We start from the raw sequence: 26,066 nt of genomic DNA, 5'->3' as shown, positions 1-26,066 counted from the left end.
CCCATCTGCTCCAACCTTCCATCGGTTGAGGAAGTAAAATGTCGGTCCCGGCCTTGGTTGTTAGGCCGTTAAGTCATTCCAGGTGTAGGAGTCGTCTCCATGCCATAAGTACAAACAACACACCAAACCAAGCCTACTCCGGTGGAATCGCTGGCGGCGGTTGGACTCGCAATCCAAAGGTCGTCAGTTCAAACACTGGGGTGGAAGGTTCCTTGGAGTAGAAAAAGGTTTGGGTGCTCTCCCCATTGAAGCCTTCGGACTCCTAGGTTCGAGCAGAAACTTGCAATAGAGACCACAAAAGACCCGGGGGTCGTTAATGTGGATGGTTTGTTTTTGTAATTCTTTAATTGTTCAAGATGACTTAGTAAAGACGGGTTCATTTAAAATGATAAACGTCCACAAATTGCAGTTTAAGGAAACTTAAGTAAAATTGCATTTTTTATAAAAAATTGAAAAAAAAGTGCTTGAAATTCGTTTGTTATTTCTCATGAATGTATTTCAATCTTAAATCCTTCATGATTTTACCAAAAAAAAAAAATTACCGCACAAAAAACCCATCAATCTTGTTGAACTGAACAAAAAAGCAACTTGAATCCTTCTAATGAAGTTGCTGAACCAAGTCGTTCAATGTTGATTTGCAAAAGTACCCACAACTTTTTTTCAAAACTTTTTCTCCGATCCACAGCAAACCATCGAAATCGCCCGCAAAACTTTAACGCTGTTGCACTAATTGCTTTACAATTAAGTGCTAATTGCCCAGTATGTGAATTGGATTATCGGTTTCGCTGAGCAATGTTTTTACTTTGGAAAATCATGCACTGCATTTGAATAATTTCAAAAATTCCTCCCGTTCTTTCTGAAAATTTGTCTAAACATTCTTTAAAGCTCCTGTTTTTTTTTAAAGCTTGTTTTCCAAATTCTCTTCACTGTAAAGTTAATAAATTTTCCCATGACTTATGAAGAGTATCGGGGCCGCATTTACAAAGCGGATTTAGTGGCTTTTTCTTCTTTTTGTTGTCGTGATAAGGTCCAGCTCGTGATGATACACTACCTTCCCTTTACAAAGCAATCGAATCCAGAAGGGAAAAGATTGCTAGTTGTGTTGGTCTGAGCCGGGATTTGAGCCTCGATCTACCGCTTACGAGGCGGAAGCGTTACCACTGGGCTACGTGGCTCGGTCCTTCACTGTAAAGGTGCAACCTAATTAGCGATTCTTACAACGAAGGCTTCACCCCGGCTGGAAATCATTATGAATCAAAGGCACTTCCGGTGAAAACTTTTGCACATGCCTTGCAAATATTCGTCCCACTTTTTTAAGCCAGTGCCAAAGTTTTCTTGCCGAGCGAGTAATTTATGGAGATCATTAAAATTTAATTTCCTTGCCATTGTGATAGACCTGCCCGTGGAACGAGCAACCCAGCCCTCCCTCATACAAACCATCCTGTGCATCGAATGCAACAAGTGCTGTTAATGCCATGTCCTCGCTGCCGCCTGGTTTACTGAAGCACTACACTTCTTGGCTTCGAGAGTAGTGCTTTTCTAGCAGCAGGCGGCCGCCTGGTTGTAGTCTAGCCAGCTGTTGTAGACATGGAGATGAGGAAAAAAACATGAAAGGAAAATAATGATAGTTGAAAATTTAATCGAGCTATTTTCTGGCTCACTCAGTGATTGGTTAAAATTTTTAAACCCAGAAAAATGAAGATATGACGAAGACATTTTTCATTTTTTAAATGCTATGAGAAGTAAAGTCACCCCTGAAAAAATATCGAAAAGCTGAGAAAATATCCTACAATTTCTCTCTGATCTTTTGAAAATCGGACAATTAGTTGCTAAGGTAAGGCGTCTTCCATAAAGTATGTCACGCTCTAGGGGGGGAGGGGGGGGGGTCTGAGCAAGCGTGACATTGCATGTTATAAGTATAGGAAAAGCGTGACAAAGGGGGGGGGGGTAAATTTTGGCTGAACTTATTGTGACGTACTTTATGGATGAAGCCTAAAGCCATTTCGTTATTCCAAGGGTAAAATAATACCACAAAATAAAACCATTTCAATACCAAGTTGAGGTCTTCTGGATTTTTGAACATTGCTTGAATACCAAAACTTGGTATTGCCATGGTTTTATTTTAAGGTATTCCCGCGCCCTTGGAAAATCAGATTTTGGTATTCCTGTGGTCTGCCACATACATGATTTTGGTATGATTTCATGGTATTTTACCATCTTTTACTAGGCAACCAAGGGCACATTTTGGTCGCTGGTATTTGCACAAGTAATACCAAAATTTGGTATTTTCATGCCATTTTTGAAATGATTCACATGCAACAGCCAAATTTACTCACCAACGGCTTGTGCTTGAAGTTCTTGATTCTTCTGAAAAATAACAAGATTGAAAAATAAGTGTTATTAAAATGAAACTAGAATGAAATTCACCAAAATTCAGTAATCTGTCGATTGACTCGTTTTTCAAAGTATTTTGTTATCCCGACTTAAAGAAATTTCAAAGATTTAAAAAAAAATCTTGGTGGGTATATGAAAAAAAAATTAAAATCAGCTTTAACATTTTTGGGTTTCAAGTCATTTTAGCGCAAAATTAATTATCTCGTCAAAATTTATAAAAAAAATTCCCATAGTTTCAAAGGAATTTTATGAAATCCTTCTATACCAAAATAATACCAAAATGTGGCATCCTGACTTAATTTTTTTTTCCATAATTTCAAGTCATTTCTTTAAGGGGTATATCAAAAATGTTTAAAATCAAGTTTGAAATTTCCGGTTTTCAATGAAAGCATTCGCTTTGAGACATCATTTTAGCGCAAAATTAATTATATTGTAAAAATTGGTCAAAATTTTCCCATAGTTTCAGAGAAATGTGATAAAATACTGTAATACCAAAAGAAAACCAAACTGTGGTGTCCGGCCATTGAAAAATTCTGCAATTTTGCAATATCAAAACCTCAAAATACCTTAAATTGGTATGATACCAAATTTTGCTCTTGCATAATCCTTAAGACAAATTTTAAAGGGCTCAGGAATACTCAAAATTTGGAATTGATATGTAAAACATGTAAAATTTTTGAAAAATGATAAATTTCATATCTTTGGAATCCAACTTTAAGTGAAATAAAGAAATGTTTTTTTTTGCAGTGTGTATTTTTTTTTCTTGAATAGTTCTAATAATGATCAACAACTTTACCAAAGCAACCAAATCGATCAGAAAAACCCATCTAAAGATAAAGATTTTCATTTTTGCATGACCATCCTGCAAATAGAGATTTTTATGGAAAATCTGCTTTGCATATGGACAAAGTTTCATCCAAATCAAAAAATACAAAGAAAAGTCGATTTTTGAACTCGAAGAGAACTACTCACATGGACATTGTTGAACCAACCCAAGTACATGACAAATATAAATCTGGAGACAAAAAGTATAAATTTGGAATGTGTTACACTTAAGCTTATAAGATAATGATAACTCATAATTAATTATGATAAGTTTGAAACAACTTTTGACACTATGCTAGTCCAAAATTGTAAGGAATGTGGAATTGGTGTGATTTGAAACATTGATACTTTAGTTTAGTTTTTATACAACGTTCTATATTTTTCATCCCTTGTACATCAATCGAGTCACGTAGCCTAGGGGTAACGCTTCCGCCTCGTAAGCGGTAGATCGGGGTTCAAATCCCGGCTCGGACCAACACAACTGGTGATCGTTTCTCTTCTACCCGAGCAGACGGAAATAACTTGGAAATAACATTTTTTTGATATTTGAAAATACTAGGCCAATAACATATTATGTTATTTATAACAAGATTTGTTATTCGTCGTTATGATTTTTTTGTTATTGGATTGTTATTGTAATAACAGACTAATAACATTTTAAGTTATTCTTCGAACAAATCTTTGTTATTATTTTTTGTTATTTTAACAACTAATCCGATCATCCCAATAACAGTTGGAGGTATTCTTCCATAACAAAAAATGTTATTCCAAAGTTGTTTTGGGTTTCAACCAATATCAGACCAATAACAAATTTTGTTATGATAATATAAACTGTTATTAAACCCTTATGCAAAAATGAATTTTTCAAGAAGATTCCATAACACTTTTTGTTTTTTTAACAGTATTTGTTATTGAAATGGCATGAATTTTGTTATTACCGTCTGCCCGGGCTGGATTCGATTGCTTAGAAAAGGGAAAGTAGTGCATCGTCACAAGCTGGACCTTATCAACGACACCTTAGGAAGGCGACCTATGGAATGTTAACATTAACCTTAACATGTTAACATTAGTTGAGTTAAAAACTGCCTCTGAATCCGCTTTGTAAATGCCGGCCCCGATACTCTTCAAGGGTGTTTCCCTCAGGAACAGGGAAAGATTTACTTTTTTACTTACTTGTACATTGACGTGATCGTTCTATCTTGTCGCACGTCGCGTTTTGACGTTCCTTGAAAAATGTGTTTTAATGGCTGATCCTAAATAATCAAAAAATAGAACACACAACTGTGCATTGTCCCGAAGTTTGGTTGAGTTTGGTTGCCGGAGCTCCGAGTTATAATTACAAATGTTTACCGTATTTGAGCATGTACTTGTGTCGAACGCGTTCTGACTAAATTCCCTTTGGCCAGTTGCCACACTTACATCAATTTCAATCAGATCGAAGCTTCATTCGTAATAAAAGTGAGATTTTTCGGTTTTGTATTGAATATCTCAGAATTGATAGCTTTAATGGAGTCTGTGAAGGTCGAAAGGTGAGGCATCGAAAACTGCACAAAATGACGCCTTTAACTCAATTTGGCCCAAAATTCACGTGCGACGAGGTAGCACGCCAACGAGAACATGATCTACGACGACGATGGTACGACGTGATACACCCGATAATTACTGCTTTATGAAGTGAAAAGATGAGTTTAAATCCTTTTGAAGCGTGAATTAGTAGTGGTCGCGAAATGGATTCGATGACGGGCGTAGAGTTTCTATGAGAATTTTCCGTAGAAAGAATTTTGTGGCCGGTGAGGCGAGAACACCCATGGTTTCAGCTGATGGTATTTTCAACTTTGTTATAGAGAATTGCGCTGAGTTTCACCTGATTATTTGCCGAAAAGGTTCAGTATGCGTGAATAAATTGGACCATCGGGAATTGCATGCTGAAATTGAAACTGAATCTCATGCATATTTAGCAGCGGGACTGCGCTTAGGGTGGCCACGTGTATCGATGATATTGTGAAGTTTAATGGTGTGGGTACAAGTTTTTGGTGTTTTGGTTGTTATGTAAAGAACATTTATTTTTTAGATGGCCATTATTTTTTAAGATACCTCTAATATGAAATTGGAAATAGCATTGTTTTGTAATGTGCTATGTACAAAATGAATTGAGTCAGGTGAACAAAGAATTTGTGATAAATGGATTATAACGAGCATTGGACTTTTCTATTTGAAATAAATCAATTTGCTTCATATATTACTGGAACTATTGAAGTGACAACATGTCATTCCAATTTTTTCTAATAATGAAGCTTTTCTCAAAAGCACTTTGCAAGTTACAATTCTGGTGCTGGCCCGAAGTTGATGTGGTGACCAGAGACTTGCTTCAATTGCGACTGCCATGTCGTCTCATAAAATACGGCGCGGGTGTCAGCAGCATCCTGCTGTAAGGGAAAATATATCGCTGCTGGTGGTGGCGCTGTTTTTGCAAGTTCTTTTTTGCGTAAAATATCTCAAGCTGCCAATGCGTCAGCTCGTACTTAACTGAAACTGAAGTCACAATAATTGAGAATAGCAATTTTGATTGGCTTCTGTTGGTCTGCAGAATCAAATCAGAATTGTGTTTTCTGTAAGATTTAACTTTTATCTGAATGTCGTTTATTCCCTTATATTCAAATTACCTTTTCTTTCTATGGGAATTATTCAAGGTCAAACATTAAAACGCGTTTTTCTTGGAACGTCAAAAAGCGACGTGCGACAAATTAGCACGACAGCGTCGATGTGTTGAAAACGATTATCAACGCAGGAAACTGCATTTTAAGTGGTTTTCAGTTGATTGCTTATCGAACATTATTGAAAGTTTGAAGTTTTTTAAACTGGTTTTTTCTCCATTGATTTTTTGAGCATGTATTGAAAGGAGGGGACATAGGGGAGAGTGGGGAGACTTGATCCCCGGGGACACTTGATCCCAAGCCTGTATCTCGTCAGCATGTGGGTAAAACAATTACATCAATATTTGAAATTGAAGTGTTAACATTATAAGCATGAAAAAGATATGCGGGGAAAGGTGATTTTATTTTTATCTACCAACAAACAATTAGCTGTCGATTTTATTTACTTTTTTTGTTTGTTCTTTTTTTAAACTTTTCAATGAAATAAGTTTATATTTTATCAAGTTTTTTTTCCACATTTAAAAAAGTATAATTTTAAACTTTTTGTTTTAAATTTTTTTTCACATGATAAGTTCTTAAAAAAGGGGTTTCATAAATAATTGATGAGGGTTTAAATAATCAACTGTTTGAATTTAAAGATTTTTTGTCTCAACTTTTTTTTAGTTTAGTTTTTAATAAGGCTGTTGTTTTTAATAAGACTGTTGCAAAACTTTTTTTTAACTAATGATTAAAACAGACTGTACTGCTGTATAAGGAAATTTCTATGCATTTTTTCATTAAAATGGTGAAATTCTGGCTTGTTATTGCAATTATATCTTTTTAAATTATTTTTACAAATTTTTATTCTAGGGTTCAGTTAGAAAAAAATAAAAATATATCACTTTATTTTTTTCATACATTTAATGATATATTTTTGTTTCGAAACTTCTTAACTCAGGCTAAATATTTAAAATTTCTTTTTGTTTCCCTTCCCCTTTCCCAGAGCTGAGAGACAAGAACTTTAAATATAACTAGTACCAGTCTGCGCAATTCTTAAAAAGTTAATGATTTTTTAATTGAATTTCGTGTTTTTTTTTTAATATTAACGATTTTTTGAGAAAATTCTTGTTATAATTTTCTGCGATTTTTGTACTGTTTAGGACATGCACATTTCTCTGAAAAATAAGGTTGCAAATCAGGGGACAAAAATATTTTTTCAAAAACAACTGAAAATAATGTGAAATGCATTTTCCTGCATTGAAAATCATTTTTAGCATGTTTGGGCCTGTTTAAATTTGTTTAATGTTTGAATTTGAATCGTATGAAATTTCGATTTGTAGTACCGCAAAAAGTTTTTTTTTTTGAATTTGTTTTATCATTACTTTGATATTTTGAAAAAAAAAAATAATAATAATGGTTGCAAAACAACTGTACTGGGCTTAAATACATTTTAGATAAAAAAAACACTTTTTCTATCCAATTGTTGATACCATGGCTTTTATTTTTAATTTTTGACTTTAGTTAGAGTTAAGGGACATAATCTTTAAAAAATATTTTCAACGGTTTGGGCAAGTTTTCAATAAACCATTTTGCTTCCAACCACAAGATTCTTAGATTTTCTTCAATGTCTTTTAAATAGGCGAAAGTGGGGCAAGTGTAACAAGCTAAGGAAAAAAAACCCATTAAAACAATAAATGATCTGTCGGATTTCTTGATAATCATCTTATTCGAGGTCTTGACTAAGACTTTGATAGAACAAGTTTCTTAAAAATCCTTTTTTGTACTGTAAAACAAATAATTTTAAAATAATTGATTTTCCGTACGTTCTACTCAACAACTGGGGCAAGACGAACAACCCATTGGGACAAGAGGAACAATGCATGAAACAATATGTTAATTTGCTTACAATTGAACCTGTTATCACTTAGACACATCAGATTCGAATGTATTCGAAACGTTTCATTAATTTTTAGATGAAATAATAGTATTTAGCTAAAAATTTGATCATTTTTACAAAAAAAAAACTAAGATGATAAATAGTAAATTTTCATAATATCACTATGTTTTGCATTGGCAATTTTTTCTAACAATTGACTTGAGAGCTGAGACTTGGGAAGTTAATAGTAAATTGACACTTTTTTTTCAATTTCACTCGATTATCCGGAGTCTCGTACAAACGTTTGGATATTTGAAATTCGGATAATCCAAACTTCGAATTATCGAGGCTACAGATAATCGATTTTGGACTGTAATAAAATAAGTTTTGTTAAAAACGTCATTCCATTACGCAATTTTACTGCTTTCATTTCTTCTTGAAATAAAAAAATTGCGAGTATGTTAGGACATTTCAACAAAGAATAATTATTTTTATTCCACAAATTGGGGACCATTCATAAACCACGTAGTCACCAAAGGAGCGAGGGGGGGGGGGATTCAACATTTGTGATTGAAAAATTATTTGGGTCTGAGAATTCAAAAAAGTGTTCACGTGGTTTATGGATGGTCCCGTGGTTTGCATGATGATTTGTCCTTGTTATGTAAACTTACTTTTGATATCAAAAATGATGATATTTGTGCTTTAAAACCTTGAAAACGGAGCCCTTCATTAAAAAATTTGTAAGGTACTTTTCGATTGCAAATTCAATTTTGCATTAAAAAATAATGTCAAACTTGTTTTTTGCATGAAACTTCGATTTTTTCCAAAAATCACTATTTTTTTTCAAAAATTCAAAACTTGGCGGCAGAATTTTTGACCATGTTTCTCTATGGCTCAAAAGTTGCGGATTTTTGTCCCCAAAAACATATCAAAAAATCTCGAAAATCATAAAATACGTACTTTGGGAAATTGAGTTTTAGTGAAAAAAAAAGTTGATTAAAAAATCTGCATTTTTTTTCCGTGTACCTATTTTTTTCTCAAAAGTTTTCAAAAATACCTACAACTTTGCCGAAGACGCCAAATTGATCAGAAAATTCACTCAAAAGTTACAGCTGTTTGAATATTTACATACCATTTTTGTATGGACAGCAGCCAAAATTGTATGGAGACTTGTATGGATGAACCAATCACACAAAATAGCTTATTTGGTCATAGGGAAGGCCCCCACAAAGTTTGAGCCAAATCAAAAAATACAAATAAAATCCATTTCCGGTTTTGGTAGAGAATTGCTCTAAATACAAAAAAATAATCTCTTCAACAAAAACTTTTCTACTCGGGATAACATAAAAGTAAACAACTCCACACACCCTTCAGACCGAAAGCTCCCGTGCTCAACCCTCTTTACTACGACGAACGTGAGTTTCCTGGAAAAAGCTCCCGCATGCCGGCATATTTCGGGAGCGTCCCCCCCAAAACCAGCTGATTGAGTGTCCCGGCGTTACGCAACTCCTCTCCCGGAGAGAGTGAGCTCAAGTCACACTCATTCTCACGGGCACTCACCTTTGGTCAACGGAAAAATCCTAATTGTAACGCATTACTTCCGAAAACTCCTCGCCGCCAGAGTCAGTCTGGTGTGAAAAATCACATGATTCGGTTTAGGAATTTTCCCTCCGAGGGGAGGGCTTTGATCGTGTTTGGTGAGATTTTTCGCGGTTTTAGCCAAAGTTTTCCGCGTGATTGATGGTTTGTTCGAGGAAGATTTCCGAATTGTTCTCGTGGTGTTTGTGTGATTTTGTCAACAGAAAAAAAAGTTATGATGCCCTGAGGGCCAATGTTATTTTTGTTTTAAGAGTCAAATAAAACTCCCAGATTCTGGATGTGATGTGGTGTTGACCCAATTTCCGAACAACAACGGTGGCAACATCGAGGACGCGGAACGGGAAATGTCAACAAGCCCAGCAGGTTCCGTTGTTGAGCTATCGATTGAGGAGAAGTGCTTCGTCCTCTCTGGAGAGCCACTCCAAACAAGGTGTAGCGCGGTTCTGGTCTGTTGAGTTAGCAGGAAGGTACTTCTGAGGAAGGACCTGTGAATGGTTCACACTGGGGCTAGTTGGTAAACGCCAGGCCTCGCTAGAGTTGAATGAGCGATAAAATTGGTTAGAGGTTGTAATTATAGTTATTAGTGCAGAGTGCAGTCGCCGCCACTGACCGGACTTGGGCAAGGAGGGGTCATTATGGAAACGGACAAGGATACGTTTGGACAGGACGCGCCAAATAGGTAAACTATATTTAAATGAATTATTAGTGGTAGATGCATGTAGGGTTTATCAAATTGTTTATTAACATGATAAAATCAACAGAATCGGTAAATCATTCTGAACGGAGTGTCATTTGTAAAACAAAACCTGCAACAACATATCGACGCTGTCGTGTTATCTTGTCGCACCCGCCATTTCGACGTTGAGAGAAAAACGCGTTTTAATGTTTGACTTTGAATAAACAAAAACTAGAGCACGCATTGTAAACAATAACAAACACGTTTTGTTTGGCTGACCATTCTTTGAATTGTCCCGAAGTTTGGTTGAAGTTGGTTGATAGAGTCCCGAGTTATAATTACAAATGTTTACGGTAGTCTAACTTGTACGTGCGTCAAACGCGTTCTGACCTGAAATCCCTTTGGCCAGTTGTCGCACTTACATCAATTTTCAGGAAGTGACAAGATAGCACGACATGATTGAAACTTCTTTTATATATAGTGTGACAACAATGCAAGGAGTTTTTTCGGTTTTTATTGAATATCTCAGGATTGAAATCGATTTGGCCCAAAGTGCACGTGCGGCAAGTTAGCACGACGGCGACGATATTCAGTCAATTGTTATGTGCTGTCAGTGGGGGTGACATTGGGTCTGGGGGGTGAGATTGGGTCAAAGTGATTTTTGTTAGGGATTTTACCATTTTTCAGGTTCTTCTCAATGAAACTAAATTCTGTTAAAATGGTTGTGTAGGGGACAACACAAGATGACTTAGGGGAGCGTGGGGTAATTTGGACATCCTAAGGAAATTGCTCTGCCACGGGCTGTATTGATATTTTAAAGGAATGTGGATGACACCAGACGATAATAGAGACCATATTTTATGGAAAAATGTCATTTATTTCGATAAATTTTGATGAAAAACACATTTTTTTCGCAAAAAAAAAAGGTGTCCAAATTACCCCCACATTTTTGTGTGGGGGTAATATGAACACTCCTATGGGGTAATTTGGACATGCCTTGTGGGGTAATTTGGACATACCTTGTGGGGTAACCTTTTTTGGGGTAATTTGGACACATGTTGAAAATAAGTTTATCATTTGATTTTTTGAGCATGTTTTATATCCATCAACCTGGTTTTGTGATTGCTTTATATTTTTAAGTGTTTTTTTGCTCACAATATTTCATCAAATTTTTAAATAATGATTTTGTTGTGGTTTGGTTCAGCGTTTTAGCAGAATGTATTGTATTCACAATGATTTTGTGATAGAACTATAATTCAATAGGAAGATAACAAATAGTTCAGTGTGGTATACATAATTTAATCATTCATTCTGAAATGACTTAAACATTGATTCTGGATCTAGCACAGGTATAGTTTTTATTGATTAAGGTATCGTTTAGATTTATCCAAACCATTCTTTATGTAGAACTAAATAACCTGAAACTATCATTTTTTAAATTTTACATTCCGTAGCCCTTCAAATTTTAATATTATTGTAAACCAGCAAATAGAAATTAATTTAAAAAAAGTAATTAATTAAAAACAATCAACATTAGAGTCTAGTTTTTTTTTTTTTTTTTGGGAGGGTGGTCCAGCCGCACATCGTTGATGTTGAAACCTCTAAACTGGGCCCTCGTCCTGTCACGTCCGTCTGTAGTCTTGTCGTACATTACAACTAGAATCAGATCTGCCAATGAATTAGTACACTTCGACCAAATAAACACTGACGCTGTATGGATCTGACTCTAGAATAAATGTACAGGTGTGTTTTATTCATAAGTCCAACTAATTCAATTATTCATTTAAGTCCAAATGTTCATTTTCTAACTACTTTAGATTGAAAATCTTAACTTTAATCTAAAATCCTCTAAATTAATGTCAAAACTAAACATTCCTTTTACTGTTGTAGTACTACTTCTATCAAAAACAATAAAAAAGTTATGAACTGATATACAAATAGAATAGAAACCGCGATTTGAAAAAGAAATGACCATTTACGTCAAAAGATCCGTAGTTCCTCGATTCGCAACAATGGTAGATACAATCATAATCCGAAAACCGTTAGTTCAACAGATTAACGAATTTTGTCTGATATCATTACATTATTGATTGATCGAGACTCTATGGACAATTTGACATAAAAGAATGCCTAGTATTCTACATCATTCAAAGTTTATTGACAGCATTACTCTATCTTAACAATTGCAACTAAATTTATCATCAAATAGATTTGGAAAGCATACAGATTTATTTTAAATGCTAATGCTAAGCAACAAATCAATTGTACTATCCTAAAGTCCCACCTAAATCCCACATTGTGATAGTGAAAAAGTCACAGAAGCAGCAGTGTCTTGTGCAATTGTGATATTTTCACTATCGGAGAACTACCTAGTTCACGAAGACAGCTTATCGGTCAACGCTTAAGCCCTGGGGCTGCGACAAAGCGAGTTCTCGTAGCATGAAGTGGTGTCCATAGTGCTTATAAAAAAAGAATTTATACCCAAATTTAAACTAATGCACTAGGATCAAATCATGCCCCTTGACTTTACAAGGCCCAGGGACAATCAACATTAGAGTCTAGTTGAACGCCAAATGTGCAGTAATCAGATTTCCATCCATTCGAATATTGAAATAAATTAAAAAATAGGGGTTCTGTGAAAGTTCTCATTGTTCACGTTCCTTTTTGAGTGTTTTGACATTTTAAATCCCTCTAAATTTATCTGAATCCCTTTAAAAACTCAACCAACCATGAAAGTTACTTTTTTGTTGCCTGGCAGGTAGACTTTCAGGTATGTCCAAATTACCCCACAAGCCATGTCCAAATTACCCCCAGAGCATTTTCTATCAAAAATTGCAATTTTTAATGGTAAAAATGGATAAAATGCACAATATTTATACGTACATACCATAGGCATCGTCCAAGCAACCCCCTTCAACAAAAATTGTCCACTTTTTTGCCATATAATTCCTGCAAAACTTTATTTGCCAACACTCAAAAATTAAAACTTAAGGCAGTGCCAACCGGCCTTTGGAAACTTTTACATATTATACCAAAACTACTTAACCTATTCAAACTTTTTTGGTTTGTCCATACTCCTTGGCCAATTTAATAAATTAACCCAACATATTTTTACCAAGGTTCATATTTTGTCTAACGGTCAATTTTGTCTGCCTTTTTTAAAAAAGGTTTTTATTGATTTGTTTCTTAATTATCTGCAGGTAATCATAAACATATTTTTTATCATGTAAATTTATCAAAAATCACCATAAATTAACATGATTGGGTTGTGAAATTATTCAAAACCTTATCTTTTTATCACCCTTCAAAGTTTACAATTCATAATATGATTGAAATTTAAAAATAAGACACTAACATTTTAAAACGAATTTCGTGATTTGTATTAAACATTTTTCAAAGCGATCTGCAGTAGACACCGTTGGTTTTAAGAGCGAGTTCACGTACAGTGCATACCCCTTTGTATAGGACGTCGTTTGGACCTCACCAATCTGCTTGAAATTTTCAGGGGTCGTTTGTACATATGAAACTAGCATCTGGCCAAAATATGAGCACTTTAGGTCAATGGAAAGTGGGGTAAATCGGGAATCACAGTTTAATGGTTCAAAAACGTCAAAAATCTTAAAAAGGCTTAGGTAAAATTCAGTTATTTTTTTTTAATTTAAAAATGCATCTGAAAGGGCTTAAAAAATGCAACAAAAAGTGGGGTGAATTGGTTAAATCTAAAGGGAGTTATTGGCATTTTAGTGAAAAAATAGTATAATTTTCAAACTCAGATAAAATTGTGTTCCATCCCCGAGCAGACGGTAATAACTTGGGAATAACATTTTTTGATATTGGAAAATACTAGGCCAATAACATTTTATGTTATTTATAACAAAATTTGTTATTCGCCGTTATGATTTTTTTGTTATTGGATTGTTATTGTAATAACAGACTAATAACATTTTACGTTATTCTTCGAACAAATCTTTGTTATTATTTTTTGATATTTTAACAACTAATCCGATCATCCCAATAACAGTTGGAGTTATTCTTCCATAACAAAAAAATTTTATTCCCAAGTTGTTCTGGCTTTCAATCAATATCAGACCAATAACAAATTTTGTTATGATAACATAAACTTTTATTGAACTCTTATGCAAAAATGGATTTTGCAAGAATATTCCATAACACTTTCTGTTATTTTGACAAAATTTGTTATTGAAATGGCATGAATTAAGTTATTACCGTCTGTTCGGGTCCCGATATCAACTCGATTCGACCCGGATCTTGCAGGGAACTTCTGGGACTATTATCTGAGACTGATAATGCTTTGGGTATGGCAGTTTACCACATAAAATAGACACTTTTCCTCTTAGTGAATTATTTGGTGGTAAATCTTTGCTCGGGGGACCCCTTAGATCCCATTTTCTAGTAATAATTTTATCATATTCGTGTTCCTGAGTCAATTTCACAATAGAAACTCGTGCAACGTGCCGAGCGCATTACCTTACAAAAAATAAAGCTACAAAACTTAGTTTCACTGATTGTTATCTGCGTCGCCTGGACTAAGTGGAAAGAAAGTTCATTTCTCGATAATCACACTTTCACAACGAAATAATTAATCCTAGTCAACAGAGTGGGGGCCTGCCCGTAAGCTACGTAGAATTTGGCTCGGTATAATTGAAGTGGTGAAGCAAAATGTCGTTGGTGGGTGATGAACACAACGAAAAGCTCCAAAAACTTTATCAGCACGAAGCACAAGAAAGTAATAATTGAACATTTCGTGAGCTGCTGCTGCTGCCGCCGGATAATGAAATCGTCAGATGTGTCACAAAGTGTGTAGGCGGTGATTTCGCCCCCCAAACATTGCTCAAGCATTGCTGGTCGAGTGAAATTAATGGTGGTTCATTCGCTGGGAAAATATTGTGGGCTGACCAGCAGGGTGAGGAAGGTTAGGGGATGGTTCGAGTGAATGACCATTTGAACGGAAGACCGGTCAGAAATTAGTGACCATTAGGGCGACGTTCCGGTTGATGGATGACATCCATGTGGTGGGTCGGATATGAGTTTATTGAGTTTAATTTCAGTTTCAATTTATTGCTTTCATGACGGAAAAGTACGAAACTTTTGAAGCGAATTTAATTACAATTTTGAACAACGCAATATCGAACAACGAGATGAGATACGTCATGTTGATCCTTCGGGTACAACCTTTAGGCCGTGTAACATCCAGCTACATATTGTGACAGCCCAAGCGCAAGCAACCACATGTCCGTGCCCATACAGAATTACAATAACGTAATATTGCGAAACGTATAGCCGTTGGCAATCTGATGGGGATGAGAGCTGGAGAGATGGACATTGAAATGTAGCTGGAGGCCTCGCTAGGGTAAAATATCTCAAGTTTGTTATATTAATATATTCTATCAAGCCTCTTTCCCTTCAGAAAATTATTTGTTTAAAAAATGGTTCTGGACTAACACCAGAAAAGGGGGAACAAGCAACTTGACAGTTTCAACTATTTTACTTATTCAATCTTTATGTAATTTTTTCCCAAAATTTGAGGTGTAAAAAATAGCTAATCACACTCCGGGGTTTTGCTGAAAAGTTACCTGTTGTCTTGGAATTTGCAAAATAGTTCTTGCTGATGAAATGCTTATGCAACCTTTTTGAAAGCCAACCTCCTGTGGCCGAATGGTTACGGGTTTCGCCTCATAAGCGGAAAGTCATGGGTTCTTCTCAGGGTGGCAGCCTTAGGTTTAAGTTCAGAGGTAGCAGCAACCGTATGAGTATAAAACGGTTGCTTCACGTGCTCTTCTAGCATGTGATCAATCTTGGGATATTCCTTTGCGCCTCTTGCCAAAATACTTTCCTCGTGTCTTCGCATGTAAATAATGCCCAGCCGATCGGTATTGCACTGCAGTCCAGTCGCATTGTCCAGATCAGAGCAAAGGGAACACAATTGTCTTTACAAGACCCCGCGCGGCAAATAATAGCTGCTGGGAAGAGCTTGAAAAATGACACAAAAAATTGTCACCGCAGTTCTAGCGATACATAGCGCACAAGGCACAAGGAATGGAGTTTACAGCATCTGGATGGAACAGCACTTTTCCTCTCAATAGGAACTGTGTTATAGATCTGGAAATGCTTAATATCAGTAAAAATGGGTAACACGATACAATAGTCCTTGTAATCAGGATTCCGTGTCTTAATACTCAAACAGAAAAAAAACCCTTTTTGAATGTTGCTCCAGATGTTTCTTTGCTCCTTTTAAATAAAGGGGTTACATACATGAAAATCGTCAAAAATGTCCGAGGTTGGTGTGAGCACACATTTCAATTTTTTAATAATCTTTTTGCAGGGCATTTAAATGTACATTTTCATCTATTAACATAATAAATATGAAGACATTTGAATGTACCATTGCCGAGATATAGCTATTTTAAGTTAGCAGTTTCAAAAACGGGTGCCATGATATCTCAAAACTGCTTTGACTAAATCAGCTCAAATTTGGTGAAGACTCGTTAAACCAATCCTGTGTGCATGACGAAGGTCGATTTTCAAAAACTGAATTTTAAAAAATAGATAAAAATATTTTTATGTTTAACATATTAAAAAACGTCAGTTTTTGATTTTTGTATTTTTAAAAAAAGCAAAATTTCAAAATCGGGCTTCGTCATGCACACGGGATATGTCTTGGGAGTCTTCACCAAATATTTGAGCCAATTTGGTCCATCCCATCTCGAGATATCGTGGCACCCGTAAATCAACTCCTTGTTTAGAGAAAAACGTTCACAAAGTTTGACAGTTCGCTTTGGGCATGGCAAAATTGTGAACTTAAATCGTCTCTTACCCAGTTCATTCATGAAATATCTTCGTGAAACTTTTAGGAGTAATTGAAAATCATCTTTTTAGTAAATTTAGTGAATTTTCTGTAATATAAAATTTTGTGATTTTCTACATGTATGTAACCCCTTAAAGAAACTTCACCAGTTTCAAATAATCTGTGTTTATTTATATTCAGATAACAGAAATTAGCAAATCAACTTCAACGTTCGAATAATAAGCCCTCTCTTCCAATAATTAGCCCAAAATAATTTGTTATACCAATTTTCTAGCTTAAAAGGCGAAAGAAACAAGAACTCGTAAATTTTCAGAAATTATCGGGTTAATTTTTTTTATTTTGGTAAAGGTATTTAAGAGTTTTTCTTAAATCCATGAAGTTTGTACTAAAATTCATTAAAATAAATAAATAACGGTTATCATTGATCAAAAAGTCACAAAACTGGCTTGGCTTTTATGCTATTAAACGCTCTTGTTTGTAGCAACAGTTAATCTAATCGCCAAAGTTATTCTTTTTCTAATGCTTTTGAGAAGACCCTAAAACATATAGTTTTTTAAATTATAAAGAAATTTAAAAAGATTGATCTCTAATAAATTTGAATGATTTAAGGATAATTCAATGGTGTGATTCAATACAGCACCGATATTTTTTTTTTTAAATAAAAACAAAATGTTTGTTTTTTACATATAAAGGATCAGAATCAACGACTAAAAATGCACCGTGTAAGATTTTTTTTTGACTTCGCTATCGATGTTGATAAATCAGAGCAATTCTCCCAATAATTATCAAATTTATTTTAAAGTTGATATCTGTATTTTTTTAAATGAATACAAATTTGTGTGTACCTTTTCTATGACAAATGTAAACATTTTGTAGTAGTTGGCAGCTGTCCAGATAAAAAAGCTTTTATTATATTTAAAAATCTGTATCCTGAGAACGGATTTTCTGAATGAATAGTTTAAGTTTAACCCATTTTTTCGGAAAAGTTTATGTTTTATCAATTTTTCAAATTTGAGTTTTGACACCAAAAACTTGCTCAAAAAACCCATTTTTGAATGTTCTTTAATTTGGATATATTTTAGATGACAAAATGCCATCTTTCGAGCTATAGCACTAGCTGGTCAATTTTTTTCCAGTGTTGCCATTTGATAACACGAGATTTAAAAAAAAAAAATGCAAAAAAATCGACACATTTTGTATTCTTTTTAAGATGTAAAATCAAATTGTCAATTGAAAGGTATTTTATAGTTCTATTAGAAATGTTTTTTTTAACTGTAGAATTCCTGACAGGTGACCAAGCTTGTCAATTTCTAGAAGTATTTTTTTTTCGAATATATCAGAAAAAAATCTCTAAATTTGCTGCCATAGCATTGAAGATAATATCATTTGTTGCCAGGATAAATCCTCAGAAAGAAAATTATACAGGAAAAATAGGTTTAGCATCGAAATTTTGTGTACAGCAACTATGGCTCCAATTTACAATTTTCGATCTTCGAACGCAAATATTTTCGACATTTTCTAATCAACCCTGACTGTTGAAAAATCCCATAACACTTTCTAAATTTGTTTTTTATATCGACTGCATTTTCAACAATTCACAAAAATCATGTTTTTTTTCTGAAAAATTGGCAGCACTGTAAATTTTTTCATGATTATTTTATGCTACACAGCAAAAAAAAGTTGAATTTTGGAATGTTGAAAATTTGGTAGGTTGAATATTTTCATTTTTTTAAAGTAATATTACCTAAAAAATGTGTAAAAATGTGAACCTGATGAATATTCACCAGAAACTGATGAAAATTCACTATTTATTGATGTAATTTTACACATTTTTTTCGACACAAAAACTGTCACCATTTCCTGATGTTTTTTCTGTGTGACTTAAACAGGATTTCTTTTAATCATAAGGCCGTTGCAAATATTTTTTGAAGTTTATGTCCCTCGACTCTGACTTGAGGGCAAAAACAAAATTGAAATTACAGGCCACAGTGTCAACATTTGAATGAAAAAAGTCCAGTTGTTTTGCAATCATTAATTTCCAAAGTTTCTAAATATTGACGTAATTTAATTTTTGCGAGAAATAAAAGTTTTGCTGTGATGTACATTGGAATTTTAGAAGACTTCATTTTTTTTCTAAACGAGCCAAAACATGCTAAATATGATTATCAATGCAAGGAAAGATATTTTAGATTGTTCTCAGTTGATTAGACTATCGGCCTAAAAACATAATCAAAAATTACAACTTTCTAAAATGTGTTTTATGCGCAATAAAATCAGTTCAAATTAGAAAAATTGTTATTTTTAGAGTGATTGCGTAAGATACCAAATCGATCAGAAAATACGTTCTCAAGATTAAGAATTTTTGAATAATTTGGTATAGACAGCCTGTAATTCTGGGCGAACAAATGGTGCAAAATGTCTTCTATGGTCATAGAAATAGTATTTACAAAGTCATTCACATAATAAAAAAACTTTACTTATAATATTGAGCATTTCCCAAGACAGCACTACCCACTCTTCATTGCTATGCAAACCGTTACACAAGTATGCGTCTGTATGTGTGTGTGTTTGTGTGTGCGTGACGCGTACGTGTGTCCGTGTATGCTGATGGGCACGCTCGCAGTTCACCATCAGACGTCAATTTACATTTTATTGCGTTGTCAGCGGAAAATTGGGTCATTCTCGTGCGCTTGACAGTGGCCTATTGTGTCTGTGTTGCCTTGATTAGGGTGGTTTGTCTTTTTCAGATTTCTCTGTTTGTTATTTTGTGGACAAATTATGGCAAATTGTGTTGATATTTTGTAAATTTGTATTTGTGTTGTTTGCAACTCTGCCACTAGCTTTGATTGAGATCTCCATTCAATGACCACCCTATCAAACGCACGTGTCCTGAACCCACCACGATAGCCGCCAGCTTTTTGTTTGTGTGTTGTTGTTGTTGTGTGTGTGTTTGGGTTTGCAATATCAGTCAAGTCGGAGCACCACAACAACAGCCAGTCCCTGCGGTTGTCATTGCAGACACTAATTTCGTTAATTGTTTGTTTGGGTACACTGCCTTACGGAATGACCGTTTATACTGTAATTATGGGGATAATTTGGAAGCACAATGGGGGGGCCGCCCATTATGGGAAACTGTAATCTGACTGGAGATGACGATGTTTCTGAAGTTTAGTCAATTAATCTAAGGTAAGATTCAGTGCAAAGAAGTATAATTCTATAAAAAAATGTTAAACAAAAATGTTATGAAGATACAACAGTAATAAAGCAACAATAATATATGCTTAATTGTGTGTCTCCTCCAGATGAATCTCAAATACCACATTACATTACGAATATTTATCTCACAGTAAGCCTCAACTCCACAAATGACTGTGCATTCACACAGTTGATCACTTTCATTTGCCAAAGGAATCTGTCTCAAAACTGTAATCAACATCAAATATTTATCCAGTCGCTCATTATATCTCTCCCGAGAATCACACTCGTTGCGCCTTTTGACTTTATCGTCTTTCCTTCCATTTCTCTGCAGAAGAAGGATTATTTGCCCTGAAGGACCTGCTTTGCTCAGATTGTCACAGAGAGAAATATAACCTAATTTTTAAAAACGTTGTAATTTTATTTTGTTTCTTTCAGATCTGCAACGTTTTTTAAAATAACTGGGAAACACAACTAAGAAAAAATAGTTTTTTTACTGTGCATCTGCTGGAAGCTCCTTCTTGATTCTGCTGGAAGAGACACATATATTTACGATCCCCGTGCGGTGGGTGTACTAAAGACTACGGTTTATGTTTCATGTGTTGCATAAATATATGGCTCACTCGCAGCAATTGCGTTGAGTTTTGCGTGGATGGTTTTATTTTTTGCAGCGTGAAAATGGAGACATTTTTGAATTTTATTTTCGCTGAATTGTTTGAGAGTTCTGCAGCTTGATGAAGGTTGGTGTCAGCGAAAAATTCTAGTAGCATTTAAATTTTTAAATCATTTTTAAAGTGTACTTAAAAATGGAAAAATCATGATTTTGATTTCTCACTCTTTACTCTGAAAACTGGAAATGAAATTAATGTAATTTTCCATTCATGGTTTGGTTTATACAGTCCAGACTCGATTAAGCTTACTATTTTGGGTTTGGACTTTCCAAATTATGATGATTTATCAACAAAAAACTTTATTTTAAATAATGTTTAGAAAGATGTGCACATTTTTTGCACGTGTTTAATTTTTAAAATATTTGTTCTGGTTTTTATTTTATAGAAATATTTTTTTCATAGGCTTGTTTAGTATGTGCCTTAGATGTTAACAAACTTTTGTTTACATATTGTTTAAGAAAATTGATTCTCTTCTATTTTCCATTTGCCACGTGCAAAGCAATTTTTCAAACCTGCATTGTGAATCAAATAAAACAATTTGGCTTAAATTTGGGATAATGACTTTCAAAATATTTCCCGCGTGAATTATTTAGCTGTGGTTTGAAACTTTTTTTTAAAATTAATTGTAATAAAAATACTGACTTTTTTATATAAAATTATTAAATAATTTTATCCTTTTTTTTATATGTTTTTAAACTTTTATTTTTCGGTTTTGTTGAATATGTTTGAACTTTGATTGAGTTTTTGGGATTTGTACAGTTCAAAAAGTCAGGCCTAGAAAGCTGTTTCCAATTGCTTCCTTAACCCTCTACTGCCCAAATTTTTTTTCGATTTTTTTTTTATTTTTCCCCTGTTCAGGAAGTCATTTTGAGCAACTTTTGTTCTACGAAATACTTTACTTCTCTTGTTTTATGTTTTTCTTGTTTCATTTTAAGTAATTTAATTTGCATTCGTCTCGTTTAGTTTATGTTTGTTTTTGGTAGTATTTGGCATTTCCCACCACCTCCTAGCATTACATTTTGCCTATCTAATTTTTTCATGTTTTTACCATCACTTTTTCAATTTTTGCCTGTTTTTTACATTTTCTGCTATAAAATGGCACCATTATCATTTAAATTGTAAAACAATGCGTAGAGGCATAGTCTGGGACACTACAAAAATTATTGCACACTTCTTTTTACTTAAAATATAGGAAACGTTAGTAAAAAACACAGCCAAAGTTGACCCCTAAAAATTTTTTTTTTAAAAAACATTGGCAAAGTCACATAAAACAAGTAAAACTTCCAATCCTGTTTCCCAGCTTTTTTTTTAATGAAGTACCATCATTTGGGGCGAATTGGAACAGCAGTTTGACCAATTTTGCAGCCAAATATTTTGATATTTTTGAGTGGTTTCGATTAGACAAGAAACAGTTCAACAAAATGTATACATTCATTTCCTAATTTTGAAGCTAATAAGTCCTCCCAAACGTGCTGTCCCTAATCAAACTGTAGTCCCGATTCACCCTAGTTGACGGTACCAGATTCGAGTTTTAGAAATGACAGTTTGCCCATAAGCAATACATTTTAGACAAAAAACTGCTCGTATGCCGGAGTTCCATTCCCCAGGAAATTGGAAGCTACATTTTGCCATTTTTTTTAAAGAGAATTGTGTGACTTAATAATTTTTTTAAATTAGGATTTAAAAGATGGATCGGCACATTTTTCAAAGAATAACTCATTTCTGAAATGAAAATTTTAATCAATATATGATTCTTCAATTAAATTCCAAATTTTAAACAGATAAACTTTACCGGTATCATAAACTTGAGGAAAAACATGAGCTTTCGCATGCGACAATCTTTTTTTTCTTTGACTGGACAACAATAATGTCTTTGCAAAATCCAACTGATTGTAAGGTTTGATTTTATTATTGGTTAAATCAGGGATTGACTATCATGGTTGGGAATTAATCTGTAGAAATATTTTTCTAGAAAGTAAAGTTAAGGGCTTTTTAGTATTTGTTAAAGTTATCAGTAAATGAAATATCGAAAAAAATATGCATTTCAATTGATACTAATCTGAAGATGCAGAATTGAAGCTATTCATTCCCGTTTCCTATAAAAGTTCTCATGTTTCATGCAAAAAACGTGCTGAAAATTTCACAAATTTCCTAAGAAACGAAAACGCCACCATTGTGCCACCATTATCCGGTTCAAGTGGCGTTTCATCATCACTAATTTACCACACAAATCTCAACCGGGAGGTCTAATGGAGGTGGAAATTTTACCCCTGGTAACATCATCATTACGGTACTGAATCATGGAATCAATCTTCGCTTATCTGGTCGGACCGTCAAACTGATGAAGGTAGCAACACACCGGCCTTCCATCGGGGACGGGACAAACACGGTGTCCCGCGTCCAGGTCTAAGGTTACTCGGGTATCCAGATGTCGAACCGCTTTTCTTCTTCGCCACGCAAGGTTTTTCAACGTCTTTCCCTCCCCCACTGTTTGACGTTCCTCCCCGGGGACATTTTCGGCAGGGGTGATAATATATAATGGCAGATGATGTCGAAAGCCATTTCCCGGGGCCGTCATTTGTTGGTTGGGTTCGTTCCGTTGATTTTATCACGGTGGTGAAATGCCGACAAAAAACCCTCACCAGACCGGCAAAAGAAGAGTAGAGGACGGATGCAAATGTAAGACGGAACCAGATGGTTGCTGAAATTAATTCAATTCGCCGCAGGAAACGCACGACGAGAACGGCGAGTACGACAGCACCGTGTCGGCAAGCTGTCGTTCAAGTCGTCAGACGTGGTAATTATAATGAGTAAACTAAGTGGAATAGACTGGTTCAAAGTCGTTTTGTCTCTCCTCTCTCGGAATTTTATGTTTGTGATGTGGGTCATTCTCCGCCAACTCACACCGCACTGCGGTGACCGCAGTTGACCCGACTCCTCTTCGATTTGCATGACACTTTGTCCTAAGGGGTTGCTTTTGTACCTGATCATGAATCCGAGCTCCATTTTCGATACCGACTCGACTCGATACCGATACGACTCCTTCCATTTTTAAAAACATTCGAAAAAAGACGTGTTTTTCAATAATTTGCAGCATGAAATAGTAAAATTAAACACCCGATTTAATGGCGTTCTCAGAATTCTAAAAAAAAGTTTTTTTTATTTAAAAAAAACTAAAATTGTTTCGAAAACTCAGCCGTTTTCCGGTACTCAACTGTAGAAATTTTTTGGGATGGGTATTTTTTTTCATTTAGAACAAAAATTTCATTTTAAAATTTGGTGTTTTGTTGAAATTTTACAGGCTTATTTTTTAGAGTTTAAACTGTAAAAAAATTGGATGTATTAACATAACCTTCGGGAAGTTGCGTGTTTTCGCCTTTCTTACAAGTGCCCTTACAAACTGTGTACAAAGTACACGTACGCGACCTCCGGTGGGATAAGGGTTTTGTTTGTAAACATCGCAAGTTATCGCGATCTTACGAAGAAAAAGTTTTGAAAAAGTTAACTCGTGATGGTTGTAAGAAAACCCTTCATGTTTATATATCAAAATTTATGTAATTATCTGCTCAACAATTTGGTAGGTTATTGTTATACTCTATTGTTTCCAATTTCATTTGAGTTGGCGGAGGATCATTAAGGGACCATCCATAAACCACGTGGACACTCTTTTGTAAATCCCCCCCCCCCCTCGTGGACAGTTGACCATACAAAAAAAAACTTTTTTTTATGGATCGTGGACAATCGCCATACTCCCCCCCCCCTAAAGTGTCCACGTGGTTTATGGATGGTCCCTAATATATGATTAACAAAAAAATGAATTTCCTATAACTGGATTCCAAGATAGATTTTATGATAATAATTCATCGAATTCCGGTAGTTCAAGCAATACCTTAAGCACCATGCTTCTCCATAGAAATAAAAATAAGAATCATGAGCATGAGCATGTTGCTCTCCATAGAAATAAAAAATAAGAATGATAAGAACATTTTTCAGGAGACGCATGGTACTTTAAGTTCGACCAATGCTGGCCAATTAAACGTTTTCGAATTTAAACCAAAGAAAACCGTTAACAATCCTACGACACTGTTAAATTGTTTCACATATTTCGTGAACCTGAGGTTTTATAAACCTTATTTTGTAAATTTCAAATATTAGATCAAAATGCCCAAAAAGTTACTTTTCTCAATAACATGCACATACCTATTTTTTTTATTTTTTTTTGTAAACGTATAAAATTTACTCTAATACATGTCGAAACCACGGATATCGAGTGATAAATAGCTCAATAGGAATTGAACAAGCTAGTTTCTATCAAAAGTTTAGCAAAATTAGTTGTTTAAAAAGTGAAAATCAGCAAATTAGATGGAGTAAGGAGCGACTGGTTTTCTGTACGGATTTTTTTGTAAAATTCAGGTTTTTATTGCTTCAGATTTCATTGCTTTTAAGCTTTGGCGAATGCTTTTATAATTATACATTTTTTATTCAACTGTTAGGCTGGTACAAATATTTTTTAAAGTTTTTGTCACCCCCCCCCCTTCAAAATTGTCCCGAAAAATCAGGGGGCAAAAAAAATATTTTTACAATAAACTTCAAAATTTCAATGAAACTTAAGTGCAACCAGCTGAAATCAAATTAAAATACATTCTCCTGCGTTTAAAATCATTTTTAGCATGTTTGGGTTTATTAAAAAATCTTAAGATTTTTTGAAAATTTTCGATGCAAAATCTTTTTTTTCGATACAATTTTTGTTTTTGTCAGATCTTAGATTTTTTGAAAACTAATGATTGCAAAACAACTGAACTAGTGTAAAATGCATTTTAAAACACTTTTTTCATTTAAATGTGAAGACTATGGCTTGTTATTTAAATTTTTATATTTTTTTATTTTTTTGCCCCCCCCCCTTGACCTCGGCCAGGGCCGAGGGACAAAAACTTTTTTAAATATTTGCATCGGCCTTAGTTTGATTTTAAAAGGCTAGTTGGGGTAGTTCAAACATAACTATCAATAATTCTTTTTGAATTCCTTACAAATCAAATTTAATAAAATATCCAAGAACTTTCAAAGGCTTGTAAAAACCAGTAAAAATCTGAATCCACACTATTTCTTGTATAAACACTCAGAGCGATATTACTCGTCATTTTTTTTTTAATTTTTTTTAAATATCAAAACTGAACTGTAACACGATTTGCTTCTAGACAAGAAAAACGAGAACCCTTTTTTTGAATTTGTGACTTGACCAATAAATTGGCGTGACGGGACAACGCAAACTTGCGTCAGTCGTAACTATGGTTCCTTTTGACCAATTTTCGATTTCTAAAAAGCATTTTAAAGGGTTTTTTGAATACGAAGAGAATCCAAAATATGATTATAA

General features: G+C 34.4%; 1 protein-coding gene across 3 annotated transcripts in view; it reads left to right on the top strand.

Annotated features, from left to right (window-relative positions):
• LOC120417316 (GTPase-activating Rap/Ran-GAP domain-like protein 3) overlaps positions 1-26,066 on the top strand; it is a 292,571-nt gene that overhangs the window by 23,423 nt on the left and 243,082 nt on the right. Inside the window, exon 1 of one of the 3 annotated variants that reach the window (XM_052711295.1) lies at positions 9,580-10,006. The exons of the other annotated variants lie outside the window; for them this stretch is intronic. Within the exon in view, the coding sequence (XP_052567255.1) occupies positions 9,963-10,006 (44 nt within the window). The 5' untranslated portion in view covers positions 9,580-9,962. Of the gene's footprint in view, positions 1-9,579; positions 10,007-26,066 lie in introns of those variants that run through there. 3 annotated transcript variants of the gene reach the window in all.

This window comes from Culex pipiens, chromosome 3 (genome assembly GCF_016801865.2).
Source record: "Culex pipiens pallens isolate TS chromosome 3, TS_CPP_V2, whole genome shotgun sequence".
In the NCBI taxonomy this organism is placed as follows: domain Eukaryota; kingdom Metazoa; phylum Arthropoda; class Insecta; order Diptera; family Culicidae; genus Culex; species Culex pipiens.
The sequence above is the reverse complement of the archived record's forward strand: the minus strand, read 5'-3'. Positions and strand labels throughout refer to the sequence as shown.